General features: G+C 34.8%; 1 protein-coding gene across 6 annotated transcripts in view; it reads left to right on the top strand.

Moving 5' to 3' along the window:
• Positions 1-19,554, top strand: part of EDEM3 (ER degradation enhancing alpha-mannosidase like protein 3) — a 91,780-nt gene that overhangs the window by 24,079 nt on the left and 48,147 nt on the right. For all 6 annotated transcript variants that reach the window (XM_024133775.3, XM_024133776.3, XM_028488422.2 and 3 more), the window contains 7 exons: positions 2,366-2,500; positions 6,750-6,855; positions 12,056-12,153; positions 13,778-13,903; positions 14,107-14,190; positions 15,279-15,362; positions 15,895-16,019. In XM_024133775.3, the coding sequence (XP_023989543.1) occupies positions 2,366-2,500; positions 6,750-6,855; positions 12,056-12,153; positions 13,778-13,903; positions 14,107-14,190; positions 15,279-15,362; positions 15,895-16,019 (758 nt within the window). The remainder of the gene's footprint in view (positions 1-2,365; positions 2,501-6,749; positions 6,856-12,055; positions 12,154-13,777; positions 13,904-14,106; positions 14,191-15,278; positions 15,363-15,894; positions 16,020-19,554) is intronic.

The following is a 19,554-nucleotide window of genomic DNA, read 5'->3' as shown; positions in this document are numbered from 1 at the left end:
TAATTAGAATTAGGTGCCTTGAAGGATAGAATGTGGCAGAATAAAGGGGAAAGAAGGATTCAAAGTAGGTGAAAGTATAGGACATTCATTCTGAGATTTCCTCTATGTTGGTAGTTAAAGAGAGTTGGCAGCAGAGTCAGTTGAGGGAGTTTTGTTGTTTTCTCCCCAAGAAAATTTTATATTTAAGGCAGAGGGAAAGAAGCCATTGAGATGGAAAGAACTCTCTCCTGATATATTTCATTCTTTATTAACACTATTACTCTTTCCCTCTTATCCAGGCCAGACACCTCAGCCATTACCAAGCTCTATTAATTTTTTTCTCTTCTTACTGCTGCTATGCTTGTTGAAACTAATATAATTTTATTCCTAAGCTATTATAAATACCTATTTTACTCTTTTCTCTCTGGTTTTTGCTTCAGAGACTTAAAAAATTAATCTTACTAAAACATAACTTATCAAATTACTCTACCCTCAGAATTTTACTGACTCTGCCTGTTGCACTGAATGTCCTTTAATTTTCAGGTTTCTTTATGGTTTGGCGATAGACTTTCTTTCTGAAGTTCTTTCATACCCCATACTCCAATGAAATGAATGTCCCATTTCAGCCAAAATAATCTATTTGTGTTCCCCAAAACACCTAGGGATTTTTTGTTTTTGTTTTTGTTTTCATTTCCATGCCTTTTGGCTTGCTGGAGTAACTTCTCTACCAATATAAATAAGACTCATTTCCTCCATCAAGAAATCTCTGACTGGAGATCCAGCATGATATAGCTTGCTTTTCAAACAGGGAGGTCACAGCTCATTCGTTTACCCATTGATTTAGTGGATCGTGACCAACACCTTTATTTTTTTTTTTTAAGAAACAGACTAGTATTAAATTTCTTATTTAAATTTCTAGTTTGTGATATTTTTAAACGGCTCTTTGAATATCCCATATACATCTTTTTAACTTATTTCTCCCTTAGGATTAATTACTACAAGAGGAAATAATAAGTCATAAAACGGAGAGAGCTTTTTAAGGCTTTGTGTACTTACCAGTTGCTCTCCAGAAGGTTCTACTTTTATACTTCCTGTGTTGTGTAAAAGTGCATGTGTCGTACTGCTGCCCACACTGTATATTATCATTCTTTTGCCAATTTAAGGAGGAAAAAAATGGAAACGTTCTAATTTGAAATTTCTTTGCTTGTGTAGTTAAAATTTGAAATTTCTTTGCTTATTAGTGTGGTTTAAACTTGTTTGTTAATCTTCTTGTTTTCTTAGCATATTAAAATTGAAAGCAAAGTTATTTTAAGCCATCTAGATGTTTATTTAATTAAATTTACTTTTAGTAAATATTTTTAGTTTTTGTTATAAATGGAGGTGCTGAATTTTGAAGAATCTGGCATGTCTTCACTTTTGCCATAACATGAGAAGCAGACAAGAAATTGAAACAGAAGCTACTAAGAGCATTATAGTATAACAAAGAAAATTGTATTATTTTCTTATCCTCTGAAGTATCAAGAAAATTTTAAAGAGTATTTTTTTTAGAAGAGGACTACAGGTAGAAAATAACTGCCTTCCCATCCTCTCTTAAACACACTTAGTAAATACTTCTTTTGCTCATGAAAATTTGTACAATCAACCTCTCTTGGATATGAATACATAATTGATAGCATTTGCATTAATGGGTTTAACTCAGAAGTGTTTGCTGGACAGAAATGCTATTGTAATAGTCAATGGTCATTTTTTAAACTCACATAAAACCTTAGAGCTAGTTTCTGGTAAGGTTGGTTCTGGTTAATCCATGTTTATATTGTGGTATTATTTGGCCAGCTGAAAAATTTTTCTTTGTGTTATTTGTTAGTCTATCAGCAAGGTAATATACTCTATATTTCAAAATTATTTAAACCTGTAAATAAAATTTTAATCTCCTTTTAAATATATACTATAACTTAATTAGTTTTTTCTCTGTGAAAGACTATTTAATATAGTACTGCTTTTTCACAAATTCTCAATTAAACCTAATTTCTTTTAGGACTGGTATGGTTTCCTATTCTGGTACTAACTAGTTCAAACTGTCCAGAGAACAGGATTGTTATAGAAGGTATTTCCTCTGTGTAATTATTATAATGATATTGAATTTTGATATCATTGAGGAAGGAGCTAAGTGAAAACTTATTTATCCCATGAATATTATGTGCTTAGAATGTACTTCCCTAGATGTAAGTTGGAAAGTCACAGTGATCATCAGATAAAATTTCAGTGTTTAGTTATTTTATCAATTATTTTCATGACTTGATTAAAAGTCTTGATTGGAAAATAGTTTCTTATCCAGAAGTCATTATCTCTTGATAATTGCTAATGATAATCTTCTGATTTTATTTAGATTAATTTAAAGTTTGGTATCAGAAAACCAGAAGCTCGGACAGGAACTGAAACAGATACCTGTACAGCTTGTGCAGGTACCTTGATCCTTGAGTTTGCTGCTTTAAGTCGATTCACAGGAGCAACGATATTTGAGGTTTGCGGTTTGCTTTTCATAGTCTTTGATTTCCTGGCTATTGGGCATAACTAACTTTATAGCTTTTCTTCATTGATCAAGTATTAAGATAATGAACTGGATGATTTCTGTTATTTTAGTGAACTTTTTGTCTGAATTCCAGCACATAGTTTTTAATTGTGAAAAACGTAGAAGTTATATTAAGTACAACTTTGCATTTTGTTCACGAACTATAAAGTAAATTTTTAGATTTATTCTTACAAAATGTTTTAGCCATATTACTTATATGAAATTTGATATCACAAATGTCTTACATGAAATACTATCTCTGTGTTTTATTGTTAGACTTCTAGATGGTCTATTTCATTTCTGAAAACTTCACTCATCTTCTAAAACATAGTGAAATTTTTGCGCTTAAGTCTCATTGAGTTTGTTTTTTGCACTTAAGTCTCATCTGTAATTTTGTTTACTCCAAGGGGAAATATTATTCATCATCCAAAGACTTAATATCCCCCGAATAGTTTGTTGTGGACTAGCTATGTCTTGCACTTTTTATTTTAGCTAATTGTTTAACCATGTCATTGGAGTGCAATAGTAACAGACAATTTTTCAAACATATAACTTAGAAGAATTTTTTAAAATTCAGCAAATGGTACACATAGAACAATCAGAAATAGGGACTATATACTAGCATACTTGGATCTGAGTGTAAATAAAACAAGTTAAATGGTCTTTGTGCGGTTGTATGTTCAAAGTATCTTAAGGACAAGTTTATCTTGTTTGGTTTAATTTTTGTTCTATAACTTGCTGACTGATATTTTCCCTTCATTTACAAAAACGTCATTTTTGCATACTTTCTAATTTAATTTGGCCTACAGGCTCTGAGATACCGATGCATTTACACGTGAGGAAAGTGAGGTTCAAAGGTATTTGACTAAAGGGTGAATGAGTGGAACCAGAATTAGAATCCATGTCTTTCTGAATTCAAAGCTCAACCTTTTTTCACTGGGTTATTTTATATTTTAAAACTGTGGTTTTTCTTTAATTTCTTGAATGTACAGTGATTTATTATGAGAGAAGCAACTAATGGAGTTGACAGAGACTCAAGCTAATACAGGGCTGGTAAACTACGGTCTGAGGTGAAATCCAGCCACTGCCTGTTTTTGTAAATAAAGTTTTATTGGAACACAGCCATGCTCGTTTATTTATTTTTGTCTATGGCTGTATTTGTGCTACAGTGGCAGAGTTGAGTAATTGTGACAGTGACTGAATGGCCCATAATGCCTAAAGTATTTACTGTCTGGCCCCTGTCAGAAAAAAGTTTGTTGACTTTTTGGTCTAATATATTGCTATATAAAGAGATCTGAATTCTCATATTAGTTGTCCTATAATTCAGTTTTTTTTTGTTTTTTTTTTTTGTGGTACACGGGCCTCTCACTGTTGTGGCCTCTCCTGTTGTGGAGCATAGGCTCCGGACGCGCAGGCTCAGCGGCCATGGCTCACGGGCCCAGCTGCTCCGCGGCATGTGGGATCTTCCCGGACCGGGGCACGAACCCATGTCCCCTGCATCGGCAGGCGGATTCTCAACCACTGCGCCACCAGGGAAGCCCTATAATTCAGTTTTAAACTTTCGTTAAATCTTTGATTTCACTGGGCCTCTTTCCTTAGCTATAAGATAGGAATAGGGAAATGTAATCTTTTTTTTTTTTTTTTTTTTTTTTTTTTTTTTTGCGGTACTTGGGCCATCACAAATGTCTTACATGAAATACTATCTCTGTGTTTTATTGTTAGACTTCTAGATGGTCTATTTCATTTCTGAAAACTTCACTCATCTTCTAAAACATAGTGAAATTTTTGCGCTTAAGTCTCATTGAGTTTGTTTTTTGCACTTAAGTCTCATCTGTAATTTTGTTTACTCCAAGGGGAAATATTATTCATCATCCAAAGACTTAATATCCCCCGAATAGTTTGTTGTGGACTAGCTATGTCTTGCACTTTTTATTTTAGCTAATTGTTTAACCATGTCATTGGAGTGCAATAGTAACAGACAATTTTTCAAACATATAACTTAGAAGAATTTTTTAAAATTCAGCAAATGGTACACATAGAACAATCAGAAATAGGGACTATATACTAGCATACTTGGATCTGAGTGTAAATAAAACAAGTTAAATGGTCTTTGTGCGGTTGTATGTTCAAAGTATCTTAAGGACAAGTTTATCTTGTTTGGTTTAATTTTTGTTCTATAACTTGCTGACTGATATTTTCCCTTCATTTACAAAAACGTCATTTTTGCATACTTTCTAATTTAATTTGGCCTACAGGCTCTGAGATACCGATGCATTTACACGTGAGGAAAGTGAGGTTCAAAGGTATTTGACTAAAGGGTGAATGAGTGGAACCAGAATTAGAATCCATGTCTTTCTGAATTCAAAGCTCAACCTTTTTTCACTGGGTTATTTTATATTTTAAAACTGTGGTTTTTCTTTAATTTCTTGAATGTACAGTGATTTATTATGAGAGAAGCAACTAATGGAGTTGACAGAGACTCAAGCTAATACAGGGCTGGTAAACTACGGTCTGAGGTGAAATCCAGCCACTGCCTGTTTTTGTAAATAAAGTTTTATTGGAACACAGCCATGCTCGTTTATTTATTTTTGTCTATGGCTGTATTTGTGCTACAGTGGCAGAGTTGAGTAATTGTGACAGTGACTGAATGGCCCATAATGCCTAAAGTATTTACTGTCTGGCCCCTGTCAGAAAAAAGTTTGTTGACTTTTTGGTCTAATATATTGCTATATAAAGAGATCTGAATTCTCATATTAGTTGTCCTATAATTCAGTTTTTTTTTGTTTTTTTTTTTTGTGGTACACGGGCCTCTCACTGTTGTGGCCTCTCCTGTTGTGGAGCATAGGCTCCGGACGCGCAGGCTCAGCGGCCATGGCTCACGGGCCCAGCTGCTCCGCGGCATGTGGGATCTTCCCGGACCGGGGCACGAACCCATGTCCCCTGCATCGGCAGGCGGATTCTCAACCACTGCGCCACCAGGGAAGCCCTATAATTCAGTTTTAAACTTTCGTTAAATCTTTGATTTCACTGGGCCTCTTTCCTTAGCTATAAGATAGGAATAGGGAAATGTAATCTTTTTTTTTTTTTTTTTTTTTTTTTTTTTTTTTGCGGTACTTGGGCCTCTCACTGTTGTGGCCCCTCCCGTTGCGGAGCACAGGCTCCGGACGCGCAGGCTCACCGGCCATGGCTCACGGGCCCAGCTGCTCTGCGGCATGTGGGATCATCCCGGACCGGGGCACGAACCCGTGTCGCCTGCATCTGCAGGTGGACTCGCAACCACTGCACCACCAGGGAAGCCCGGGAAATGTAATCTTTATGAAACTTTCCAGCTGTGAAATTATACCATTAAGTAAAGTTGCAATCTGCTTTGTTTAAAAAATTCAGCATAAATAGTCAAGAATTAAGACTATTTTACATCCTGTTCTTCAATCTGCAGTGACAAATTGGTTTAATGATTTCTTTTATAGAAGTACTTCTGCAATGCTGAGTAGATTCATGCTCTGAAATTAATTTTAACTTAGAAACTCTTTTGTACATATTCTTTGCTTTTGTTTTGTAACATCTTTTCATCCAAAGCCAAGAATTTGACCAGAAATAATTTTAATTTAGTGTCTAAGGGACAAAAATAAATGAAAAAAGAAGAGAAAAATGTTATTATAAGGTTATAATTTTGGTATTGTCAAATGAATACTAGTTGATTTACTTACTCTTCACTAACGAAGTTGCTGGCTGTTTAAAATGTAGGATTTGAAATGTCTATTGTTTCAAAGATGGCATACCAACTTTGAAATTCTCTTCCAGTTTTGTAAATTAGAGTATCTAAGGAGATTTTCACTTTGCATTTAAAAGATAGAAATTATTTTAATAAGTTAATTTAATTATGCCAGCTCTTTTTACTTTAATAATACACATGTGTGAATGCAGACCTGTACTACAAGAGTAGATGAACAAGGATGGTCTCAAAGTGAGATCATTGGCACTAAATAACATTTTTAGAGTCATTCTTTTTAACTAAACTCAATTGGCTGAAAGAGCCAGTAGCTTTGACTTGTAAGGAAATTTAATGTATGTTATAAGTGATTATGTTTGGAATTTTACTTAATCCTTAAAATATACTATGGGCCTTTGATTTTTGTTTCTTTGTTTCCTGTTTGCCAAAGATATGCAATTCTTCAAGTATGCTTTTCTTTTTTTATTATAGGAATATGCAAGAAAAGCTCTTGATTTTCTCTGGGAGAAAAGACAGCGAAGTAGTAATTTAGTGGGCGTGACTATAAATATTCATACTGGAGATTGGGTACGGAAAGGTATGTAAGTTGGGCTTTTCAAATTAAGCCTTGACATCCTCAAAATGGTTGGGAAATAAAGGATTTTTATTTGTTAAAATAGTCTTTATGACAGTATAAAGCATAGTTTCTCACAAGATTGCTAGAATTTTAACCAGTGTAGCCAAATTTTCTTCCTTGGTGCCAAATAATAGCACACTTATTCTAGATGGCTTAGTGTACTATTTCATGCCTTATAGCATTATAGATGAAACAATAGAACTAATTTCTCTGAAGATTAGAGGATCAGAATACCTCAGCCATCTCATATCAAGGTGTAATTAAGTGGAAATTTGTATTTAATAATATTATCACCAACCCTTATGTTTTTTTTTCCTACCTCCAGAAATAGTATATAGCATGGTAGCTAAGAGCATAGACCCTGGATCCATATTGTTGGAATTGAAGCCATGTGATCTTGGGCAAGTTATTTAACCTCTGTGTGCCTCTGTATCTGTAAAATGAGGATAATAGTACTTACTTCATAGTTATTATGATTTTTGTTTTGTTTTGTTTTTTGGTTTTTTTAATAATCTTTATTGGAGTATAGTTGATTTACAATGTTGTGTTAGTTTCTGCTATACAGCAAAGTGAATCAGTTAGAATTATGATTAAATGAGTTAATGTAAAGAACTTATAACAGTGCCTGGCATATGCTACACTTACTATGAAGTAAGTGCTCACTAATGTGATGTTAGTTCCTTTGATTAATAATTTCACTTTTGGGAATCTAGCCTGAGGAAACAATGTAAAGGGTAGAAAATCATCTGTTCCCAAAGATGTTTATCACATAAAATTATTTGTAGTAGTGGAAAACTTGGAAACAGTCTAAGTGATCATCAGTAAAGAATAACATCAGTGTTTGAGAATTATTTCGCATCAGTGTTGAAACAGTAAGTTTTTAAATTGAATTGGATCAGGGGACAAAGCATATAACAATGTTTTATGAACAAACAGGATGTAACATCATATAAAAAATATTTTATCTTTATAAGACACCCGTATAAAACAGGCATAGACAAATGGAAATATACTAGACTATTCCTAATGAGATTTGATTGTCTAATTTACACATTTCTCTGTTTTCCTAAAAGCTTATGTTATATATAAAATAAAAAATAACTGCATATATTTAAATGAATGAAAATGATATAAATATTAATTTGAATATATTAAAATTATTGCCTCTATTCACTGTTGTCTAAAATTTTTCAAAGTGTTATCTAAATGGTCCCTTCCTGAAACTGATCTGAATCCTGGCTTCAGAATTTTGCAATTTCTTTTCTTAATTCGTATTTCACTCTCCTCATTGACCCATGCATGGCCTATTTAGTCATTTTTAATAATGTAGTAACCACCCACAGATGGACTATCCATTATAAAAGCAACTAACTTGATAACATACTACTTCTGCATATGGTCCTTGACTCTCCATACCTCTGTAATCTCATACTTCTGTCTCTAACTGAAATAACCATCATTCTGATATTGTATTGATCATTCCCTTGCTTTCCTTTTAGTACAGTTTTATTGCATCTATATGTATTCCTTAAAAATATATTTTTTGTTTTGTTTTTAACTTATAAAAGGGCATCATGTCATATGAGACCTTTTGAGACTTTTCACTTAAAATTATATTGCTAAAATTCTTGCACATTGTTGCATGTAGTTCTTCCTTTTTTGACTGCTGCATGATATTTTATTGTGTGAATAAACCATTATTTATGAGCATTTAGGTTGTTTCTACGATTTTACTCTTGTGAACCCTAGTGCCGTGAATATTTTTGTTTCTTCTGTTATACATGTATAAAAGTTTCTTTTGTCTGTATGTCTAGGAGTAGAACTTTTAGGTCATAGGATAAGTTAAAGTTCAACTTCAGGAGATATGTCAAATTGTTTTCTAAAGTGGTTTCACCACTTTACACTTTCACCTGCAACATAAAAGAGATCCTGTGGATCAGCATCCTCTCCCAACACTTTGCATTGTCATATTCAAAGATTTTGCCAATCAAATGGGTGTACAAATGATTTCCCATAGTGGTTAGATTTGTATTTCTTTGATCACCAATGATGTTGAACACTTCTTTGTATTTATTAGCTATATATATTTCCTTTTTTTTTTTTAATGTGGATGTTCTTATATTTTGTCCATTTTTTATTGGGTTACTTGTGCTTTTAAAAAAATCTTATTGATATTATATGATACTTATGATCTATGTGATACCTATCCTTTGAAATTTATTAAGGTTATCTTTTTGCCCTAGAACATGGTCAGCTTTCACTTGTGCTTAAGAAAATATATATATATTTTCTAATTGTTGGTTATAAAATTCTCTATATGTCAGTTTGCTCAGTTAATAACGTTGTGCAGGTCCTTGCTGATTTTCTGTTTGCTTGACATATCAAGAATTAAAGAAGGTGGATAAAATTGCTGACAATGATTGTGGACCTATTAGTATCTCCTTGTAGTTGTATTTTTGCTTTATATATTTATATATTGGGTGCATTCATTTAAAATTGCTGTCTCTTCTTAGTTGAACCTTTCATCATTATGTAGTGACCATCTCTAATAATACTGTGTTAAAGTCTATTTAATATTTTGGTAGTGCAGCTACATGGGCTTTATTTTGCTTAATATTTGCCTGATAAGTCTTTTTCTGTCCTTTTACTTTTAATTTTTGCAGGTGCTCATGCCATAAGTGTAACTTCCGTAAAATTTATAGATTTTACAGATTTACTGACAAAATTCCATTTGTCAGTCTTTGTCTTTTAATTGTTAAATTTAGTCCATTTATGTTATTGGTATTTTTCATATATTTGGGTTTATTTATACTACCTTATTATTTCAGTGTGTCTCACCTTTTGTTTCCTTTTAATCCTTTTGTTTTTAATTGAAAGCTATATTTACCTTCTAGTGAGACATGAACTTAAGCATGCTCTCCCATCCTTTTGTTTCCCTCTGTTCCAACCCTCATCCTCTGTTACGTTGATATCATATAGATATTTAGTTCTTTTTGATTATGAATGTTTTCTTTTTTTTCTTTTGGTCTTAGTGCTGCCCCCCTCCCTCTTTCTTTAAAGATAATAAACTTTAACAAGGTATTTTGTCACCTGTACTTTGTATATTTCTTGCAACATCTCTTAGGTTTGCCTCTCTTCTTATATAAGTATTTATCCCAAACTGTTTTCAGTAGCTTTTAATAGCTTCTGAGGCCTCACATGTCTAACAATAATTTTATTATGCTTTCATATTTGAGAGACGGTTTGGCTGTAAATAATTTTCTGTTCAAGTTCTTTTCTTTCAAGTCTTCGAAAATATAACTCTATTGTTTTCTTACATCCTGTTAAAAAATAAAAAATCTGTTATTCTGATTTTTATGCCCTTATTTGTGATCTCCTTTTTCTCTGGAAAGTTAAGAATATCAACAACAAAGAGAAATTTCTGAAAATGTCACAGTAATTTTATGTGTAGAATTTTCTTTATCTCTCCTTTTGGTATTCTGTGGGCCCTTTCAATTTCAAATCTGTGTTTTTAATTGCTGAAAGTTGATCTTTTTTAAAAAGTTATTTTATCTCTTTCATTTTTATTTATCTTTTTTTGCAATTCCTTTTATTACATGCAGTCTTGTAGTTTGCTAATTTGTTCCTCAGCTGTATCCTAGATGCTATGTATCCCATCTATTATAGAATTTTGTTATATTTTTATTCCACAATTTCTTCTCAATTAAAAATTTATTTTCTTCTCCTTTTGTGTTGCTGATATCTTCCCTATCTCTTTAGTGTGTTTATTAGACTAATTTTAAATTCTTGGTTTGCCTGTTCTAATATTTTCTTCCTCTGATAAACCCCTACTCCAGTATTTTCTTTTTCTTTTTAAAAAGTCATGCATCTTAAATGTTTTTGTCCTATAAGTTCATGTTCACTTATCACCTACTTTGTGGAGAGGTCAGATTCCAATCCCTGTCAGCCCCAGTTATCTTAGGGATGAATTCTAAGAAGTTTTTAAAAATACCAGTGCCTGGACGCCTAGAGATTCTGATTTGATTGGCCTGGAGTGTGCCCTGAGTATAGGGATTTCTAAGATTGTAATTGTAATTATAATTTAAATTGTGATTCACCAGGCTTAAGAGTTTGGAGGGGAAAGGGTGGGGAAGAATGTCTAAAATTAGTTCCCACCTCTTTTTGAGTTCAGTTCCTCACACAGGACTTCTGTGGTGCCCTGATTTTATTCCTGAGGCTACCTGGAGTATAGATCTGAGTTGTAGCAGGCATGGGAGGAGACTTTGTATCTTAAGGCAGTGGTAGGAGAGAAGCAAGAGCAAAGCTCCAGCAGTTTTTCTACTGTTTGATCCTTCCATAGCTATGCCTGGCTGCCTTCTGCTCCAGAACAAAGCCCTCCCCCTCCATCCCCCACCAAGTTCTTAAAGTTTTCTTCTTGTTATTTTCTTTCTTTGGTCCTCTATGATGATCTTGGAGGAAGAAGCCAGCAGTTGTGCTAGCTTCAGCAATTAGAACTGTCACCTCCAAACAGCAGCAGTGTTGTTTTCATATCTATTATAACTGTAAAGATTGGTGGCTAACTCATTAAGGATCCAGTAATTGCATAATAATACCTGCTAGTGCTTCCTCTTTGAAGTTCCTCATTAAGAAAATCAGCTTTAAAAATATTCTTAAAACTAGTATCTCCTGCTTTTAAATAAGACTTTAAAATAAGACTTCTGTAGCCAATTTTGCAAAGCAAGATTTTTTTTTAACATACAAACTATTATCAACAAAGGAACTATTATTCATATAGTAAGGTTAATATTTCTGTAAATATGTAATTTTTACTTTCAACAATTTCATGTTTAGACTAATTTTTCATTCTTAGTGTACTAGTACCTTTACTGTATTCTATGAAGAATTTTTTTTTTTTTTTTTTTTTTTTGCGGTACGCGGGCCTCTCAGTGTTGTGGCCTCTCCCGTTGCGGAGCACAGGCTCCGGACGCGCAGGCCCAGCGGCCATGGCTCACGGGCCCAGCCGCTCCGCGGCATGTGGGATCCTCCCAGACCGGGGCGCGAACCCGGTTCCCCTGCATCGGCAGGCGGACGCGCAACCACTGCGCCACCAGGGAAGCCCTCTATGAAGAAGTTTTAAGACTTGTTGAATAAAAAAAATCACATTTATATGTATTTTCCACAGATAGTGGAGTTGGAGCAGGGATTGATTCATATTATGAATACCTGTTGAAAGCCTATGTCTTGCTTGGAGATGACAGCTTTCTGGAAAGATTTAATACAGTAAGTTGTTCCAATTTTGTATTAAGTTTAGAGCCAATTTAATTTGCCAGATTTTGATAGAAACTCAGTCATCTAAGTGACATTCTGAAAAATTATTTTTAAATGTGTAATAGTTTTTTGGTCAGTATTCCCTGATGATGCTGGACAGGGACAGGGTAAACACTACATACATTTCAAAAACTAGTTTACAAAGTAGTTTTATTTTCACCTATCATCAGAAGTTTTCAGGATTTTCCAGTGAGTAATAAAATATGTAGATTTGAGTTTTACCTAATCTTTTATACAAGGAAGAGAATTTATTGAAATCCAAAGCTTTCTCCTTTGGATTCTAATTCTTTTTGGAATAGTTTGGAAGTTTGCCCTAGTCCTTGACCACACCAAGTGTGCAGGGCTTTGGAGACTTGAACAAACCAGTGAGTCTTCATTTCAAAAGCAGGTCTGTAAGTCTTAAGTGTGGATCAGACTCACAGGCATGTTTTTAGGGTAGAAGGGAGAGATTATTGAACCCTAACAGATTGCCTTTGTCTGTAATTAAAGCAAATTGAAATTAACTATAGTAAACTCATCAGCTGTGTCAGTACATTCTTTTCAAAATAATTTACCATTTCTTTGCCCACCCATGAGTTCACCCACATTATTGTGAGATGGTACAATATAGTGGTTAAAAGTATGGGAGTTCTCCTGTGTGGGTTTAAATCCTGGTTGTGCCACTGGTTTTGTGGCTTTGGGCAAGTAACTTAGATATTTTCCTCTATTCCTTATCCACAAAATGGGAATGCTAGTACTATTTATTGGGAGGATTAAATGAGCTAATGCATATGAAGTGATTAGAACAGTGCTTTAAGATCTATCAGGTACTCAGTAATAGTTAATAAATAATAGATGAGTTGGGGAAAAAACCTAGTAAAAGTCCTAATAAGTCATCACTGAATACTTTTAGAAACACTATTACGTATATCATTTAATATATCATTTATTAGATTATAACAAGATTTTCTTGAGGTGCATGAGGACAGATTTTTTTTATTGGCTTTTTATCATTCATTGACTCTGACAGCTCAACCTGTTGTTGTCAAGCCTGAGAAATATCTAGGAGAAGATAAAAGAAGGGGAAAAGAGTTTTTAAGACCATAAAAGGCAGAGGTAGTGTACCGTAAGAGTGGCAACAGTGATGATGAGATGCATTAGTTTAGGTAGATGAGCACCAGAATGTTATGGTAGCTGCCTAGGGAGCAAACTTCCTAGACAAAGGAGAAAATGAAACTAATTCTGTGATATAGAAGCCTGTAAGTATATTTCAAGAGGACGTAAGAGCATCCTTGGGCCACAATCCTGCAGGAGAGTGATGTTCAGGTCTATACCCTTCAGAAGGTCCCATTTTATCTATAGTTTTTAGTATTCTGCATCAGAGTTTAAGAACATAGGGGAGTATATATAGTATATTTTACAAAGATTTCCATCTAAAGGAATTTAACTATTTCCATAGTTAATTACAGTTACTTAGTAAGTTTATTCATATGTAAATTCGGGTTTCATTTCTTCACATATTTAATGACATGCTGTGTTTAGAATAGTACAGCTTTTTTCATCTGCTTTCATGAACACATATTGTGATCTTTTTTAGCACTACGATGCCATAATGAGGTACATAAGCCAGCCACCTCTTCTACTTGATGTGCATATCCACAAGCCAATGCTGAATGCTCGGACTTGGATGGATGCTTTGCTTGCCTTTTTTCCAGGTTTGCAGGTAAAAAAAACCTCTTTTAATTCTCTTAATATTAAAGTAAAATGATTATAATTAAGTGCATTTGTGATCTCTAAAATTGAATTACCAAAACAGAGTCACACTTCAAAATTGTGTTAATCTACATTTTTCTGTTTATATAATGATTATAGATAAAGTCAACTCATATTTTACTGGATAATTTTGTTGTTATTGTTGGTTTCTAGGTCTTAAAGGGGGATATTAGACCTGCTATTGAAACTCATGAAATGTTATATCAGGTGATTAAAAAACACAATTTTCTACCAGAGGTAAGCAAATCATCTTTGGAATTCTAATTTACATATACTATAGATTGCTAATTTAAACGTAGAAGATGCCATCTTCAAGGTTGGTTTGTTCTTTTTCATTTTTCCTGGTTAAATAGTTTATTTAATTAATATATTTTTGGTTTACAGTATTGTATATGTTTTTCCTTTTCCTCGTGTATTAAGAGAAGTCTAGTTTAGGATAATGCTGCTAGTTTACTAATTTAATGTTAAAAAAAAAATCCCAAATTGGTATTTCTCAACCTTTTCTAATACATGCCATTGCATAGTGTCTCATTCTAACTTTTACACTTACCCACCAGCTAGGGAGACTTTTGTACTTTTTATTTTCTAAAGCTTATTTTATGAAAACAATATACATTGAACATACTCTTGCTGATCACACATGCTTCCTGGAAATTTGGAAATGTTAGCTCTTCTTCACGCTGCTTAAGAATTATTCTCCCTGGTTTTTATATGTTAGTAATAAGTATTCTTGCTAGCTTGATACCGTAAGATTTTAATAGCATACCTTTTGGCTTTCCAGAAAGGTACCATTAAAAATTTCCAAATTTGTGTATGGCCTTGTTCTATCCCTACTTATTGACTACCCTCTGTGAGATATCTAAGCATCTCACCAATTTAGAAGGCTTCCTAAAGTGTTTGTTTCAAGCCACAGAGGATTTGAGACTCAAAAAAGAGAGCATATGCTGAAATAGAAATAGGAGAGTGAGAGACTTAATAATTAAGAGAAAAAAGTGGAGATAAGAAAAAAGAAGAGAACATAATTATGCAGACAATGAGGACCTGTGTAGTGGCATTACTGAGGTCATAGCTTTTCCTAAGCTTCCTAATAGCCAAAGTGATCATTTAAAAAAGCAATTCCATTTAATTGGTAGAAATAACAGCCTTCACAAAAATGAATTGTGATTTTAAGCAGTGATAACTTTCATTTTATAGATGAAAATTGTTATCAATATTTTAACTTTTTTTTCTTGTTTGTGATCTAATTTATATACTACTATATATTCTAGAACTACCTATTTTTTTAAATCACATTTTTATGCCTATTTGTGCGTTGTTTTGTCTAGGCATTTACCACAGATTTCAGGGTGCATTGGGCTCAACATCCTTTAAGGCCAGAATTTGCAGAAAGTACCTACTTCTTGTATAAAGTAAGCTAATTTAACTCTCTTTTTGCTATTTAGCTCCTATTCTCTGTTGGATAACTCACTATCTTATAGTAGTAGTATCGGCTTTTCAAAGTTCTTGTTTAATGTTATACTGGTTGGATATATCATCGTCCTTATTCACCTAGTTCATAGAGTTATTGAAAGATGCAAGAATTGACATCTAAGTTTTATTCCTTTTCAAAATACTTACGAAGCATTTCTTTAAAGAGAAATTTTATATTCTAGAGCTGCTTTCTAAAGCATGTCTCTTGCCTTCTTTTAATCAGGCAGCCTTTCTGGGCATTAGAAATTTCATCCAAAGCCTAAGATGTACAGTTGTGCAGCTTGCCAGTTGTGTATTTAAGAAATTCATAAAGCAGATCCATGGCTTACTTTCAGAACTAGGTTCTATGTAACATGTGTTCTAGTGCCTGATATAATGCCTGGCACCTATCAATAAATATTTGATAAATAAATGGTTATATGGTACTATGTAAGCTATGTATATGTATACATATATTCTCCTTTTTAATAGGCTACAGGAGATCCTTACTACCTTGAAGTAGGGAAAACACTTATTGAAAATTTAAATAAATATGCTAGAGTGCCTTGCGGATTTGCTGCCATGAAGGATGTTCGTACTGGAAGTCATGAGGACAGGTAAAACAATTCCTAACCTCCCCTTTCCTCAGGATAACTCTGAAACAACACAAAATATTATTAGTCAGATTTCAGATCAGCTTAATGCTTTTACAAAGGGTATTTGAAGATGCAAACCTTAGTTCATTGTGCTTATTTTTTAAACTCTCTTGAATAGGCTTATTTTAAACTGTTTGAAAAGTCTGTGTTTTTACCATAGTGCCTGGCATATAGTTGGTGCTCAAATGATTTTTAAATAGATGAATAAATGATTGTTAAACATCAGAACCTTGGTCTTTGGAGTATTAGGAAAGTTGGGGTTTTCTTCTTTGTTAATAGTTTTTTATGTTATGTAAAATGTTAGAAATTATCAAGATGATGACTAATGATCTGGATTATGATTCCTGTTCAGTCAAGAATTCCTCAAAAGCAATATTGTGGTTAATGTGTATATTCTTATTCTGTTGCTGATTTGGAGAGCTGGGGAGGACCACTGGCAGTTTCTATTTCATTGGATACTGGATAGATATAGTTGACATGGAGTATTCAAGATATGAAAAGCACCCTTTGGTTAATATGATATTCACTAACATTCCACTTATTCTGAGATCATTTGATTCTGTTATTTTAACTGTCCAGAACATAGCAACACATTTCTAAATGAACACTAAAGTTTGTTTGTTCATTTGGTTAGCAAGTGTTCATTCCACAGATATTTACTGAGGTGTCTTACGTGCCAGAGTTATACTAGGTTTTGAAGATTAAAGATAAAAAGACATGTCTTTTCTATTATTGAATCACTGGGGCAGGCAGATAAACAGGCTTTAAAGCATTGTATATGTGCTATGAAACATCCTAAAGGGACGTGAAATGCAGATTGGGATATGACAGTCACTTGAGCGTCCTGTGTCCTGAAGGATCAGGACTAGAAAACTAGAAAAAGCAAAGTAGTAAAAGGAGTTTCCGGCAGAGGAACTAGGGACAGGTGAAATACAACACTCATTATCTACTCATAGAATTGACCCTCAGTCCTTCTCTCAGAGCATTTAGATAATAGTTAATTAGGCTTGGGACCTCCTTCCCTGACCACAGCTGATAAGAAATGGATAGGTTTCTGGAAGCAGACACACAGAAAACAGCAAGAAATGAAAGCAGATAGCTTTTGCATTTATCTGTAACATTTCTTGGCTGCTTCCTACATTTCAGGCACTCTTCTAATTAAGCACTTCCTATGTTTAATTCACTTGATCCTTTACAGCCACCCTCTGAAGTGTAATTTCTATTATGATCTTCATTTTATAGATGAAGAAACCAAGGCACAGGGAGATGGGGAGCTTGCCTGAGGTTACACAGTTAGTAAGGTTAATTCTAATCAAGGCAGATAGGCTTTTGACTATATGCTCTACTGGCAGCTCATTCAAGGAACAGTAATTAATCGCCTGCGGTGCGCCAGACGCTGCACTTGGGTAAGAGGTTGAAAAGATAAATTAGAATCAGTCCCTGCCCGCCTGTAACTTACGGTCAGTGAAGAAGATAGGTATGTAAAGAAGTGATCACAGCCACGTGATGAGCGCTAGAGCAGAAGGAAATGTAGCAGGTGGAGGAATTACAGAGGAAGACATGATTTGCTCTGTTCAGAGAGTTCCGTGTTTCTAAATTCAGCGTCCTTCCTCTTCCTGCTGCTGAGTGTCCCTCCCACACGCTGTTTCTGCATCTCTGACGGCCGCCTGTGCCGCACTCTGGTTGCGCAGTCCAGTGTGCAGAGTGCCCCTTGAAGCATCACGTCCAGAGTTAACGATGCCCGAGGTGTACTTGGTGCAGCAGCGCTGTTGCCGTCTGGGTCCAGGCGCAAGATGGGTCATCTTCTGAGGGGCTGGTGGGCTTACACCTTCTCTCCACTTGAGGATCACCCCTTGGTCTGCTCACTGTTCCTCGTGGTAGTGTTGCGTCTCTTGCGTGCATTTGGCCCAACAAAAGGTTGAGAACTCCTAATCCTTGTCCTACCATGTTCTTGGATGTGCTTTAGCAGCTTTCTTACGTTTAACAGACAGTGAACTTGTGGCCAGTTGACCTCAGATACTTGACAATGACTTGCTGACAAATGGGTGTTCTCTACCCTGCTCTTAAGAAACTGATTTATTTTTTAAAAGTGCAAACTTAGAACTTGATACTCATCCCAGCAAAATTTCATTTTGCTGGGTTTTTTGTGTGTGTGTGTGCATTTCTAGACCAAAAAGAAGGCTTAAATCTCATCTCAGTCATTTAATGTATTAGCTAAATTACTGTTTTCAGGGATCTGGGGTTTAGATAATTATGCCTTCAAATTTTCCATGTAATGCTCTTTGCATTTGGTTGCTTGTTCCCCTATGGAGCTACCAGTGCTGTTGTCTGGCTCACCAGTGTCTCCATTCCCTGGCCCCCCACACACAGTTTTCAAAAAAGAAATATCTGTATCTTTCTTATAATAAATGATCAGTTAAAGAACTTAAATGGCAAAAAGAATATGAAAATCTTCCCTACAATACTTTCCCCACTTGCCATCCTAAGATAATCACTGTTGGCAGTTTTAGAAAGTCTTCCAGACATTTTTCATGCCTGTGTGTTTGCATTTGTGTACATATTTATGGTTTTAAAGTACAAAATAGGGTTTCCCTGGTGGCGCAGTGGTTGGGGGTCCGCCTGCCGATGCGGGGGACGCGGGTTCGTGCCCCGGTCCGGGAGGATCCCACATGCCACGGAGCGGCTGGGCCTGTGAGCCATGGCCGCTGAGCCTGCGCGTCCGGAGCCTGTGCTCCGCAACGGGAGAGGCCACAACAGTGGGAGGCCCGTGTACGGCAAAAAAAAATAAAAATAAAAATAAAAAAAATAAAGTACAAAATAGATTATGTGATACGATACCCAAACTTGCTAGCTTTACCCAACTCATACTGCAGTGATCTTACCACGTCTCTAGTCTTTTCTAAGCATTTACAAATCATCTGTTTCGTAATCACTTGTGGAATTTGCCAAAAATCAAAATCTCGCACATCAGTTTACAGTTCTTAAGCTAGCATTTGCTTATGGTAATAACTGTCAGTCCTCCAGAAAAAGTTAAATTACCGTAAGTGTATTGCAGATTGACAGGGAAGTATTTTATCCGTTATATAAAGATTAACATCCAAAATGTTCAAAGAAGTTTTGAAACATTACAGTTATTGTTCCAAAATAAAACATCATTTATGTCTGGGAAAAATAATGATAGCTCTATTTTTGAGCTCATATGCATGCCGGGTGCTATGCTGAATAGTTGACATTATAGTATGTCACTTAGTCTTTGCACCACTGTTAGTCATGTATTGTTATTATGTCCTTTCAGAATAAACTGAAGCTCACAGTCCTTATATAATATCCCCTTGGTCACATAGCTCGTCATCAGAAGTTCTTTTCTATTTCCAAAGCCCCAGCTCTTTACTGCTATGTCCAGCTGCCTCTCCAGTTCATTCTTTAGTAATGCTGTTTAAACTTGCATTCGCAAACGTTTATTGAGTGCCTGCTGTGTGCCAGGAATTGTGCTTGG

Source organism: Physeter macrocephalus, chromosome 4, assembly GCF_002837175.3.
Source record: "Physeter macrocephalus isolate SW-GA chromosome 4, ASM283717v5, whole genome shotgun sequence".
NCBI lineage: Eukaryota > Metazoa > Chordata > Mammalia > Artiodactyla > Physeteridae > Physeter > Physeter macrocephalus.
Note: the sequence above shows the minus strand (reverse complement) of the source record. Positions and strands in the feature narration are given on the sequence as shown.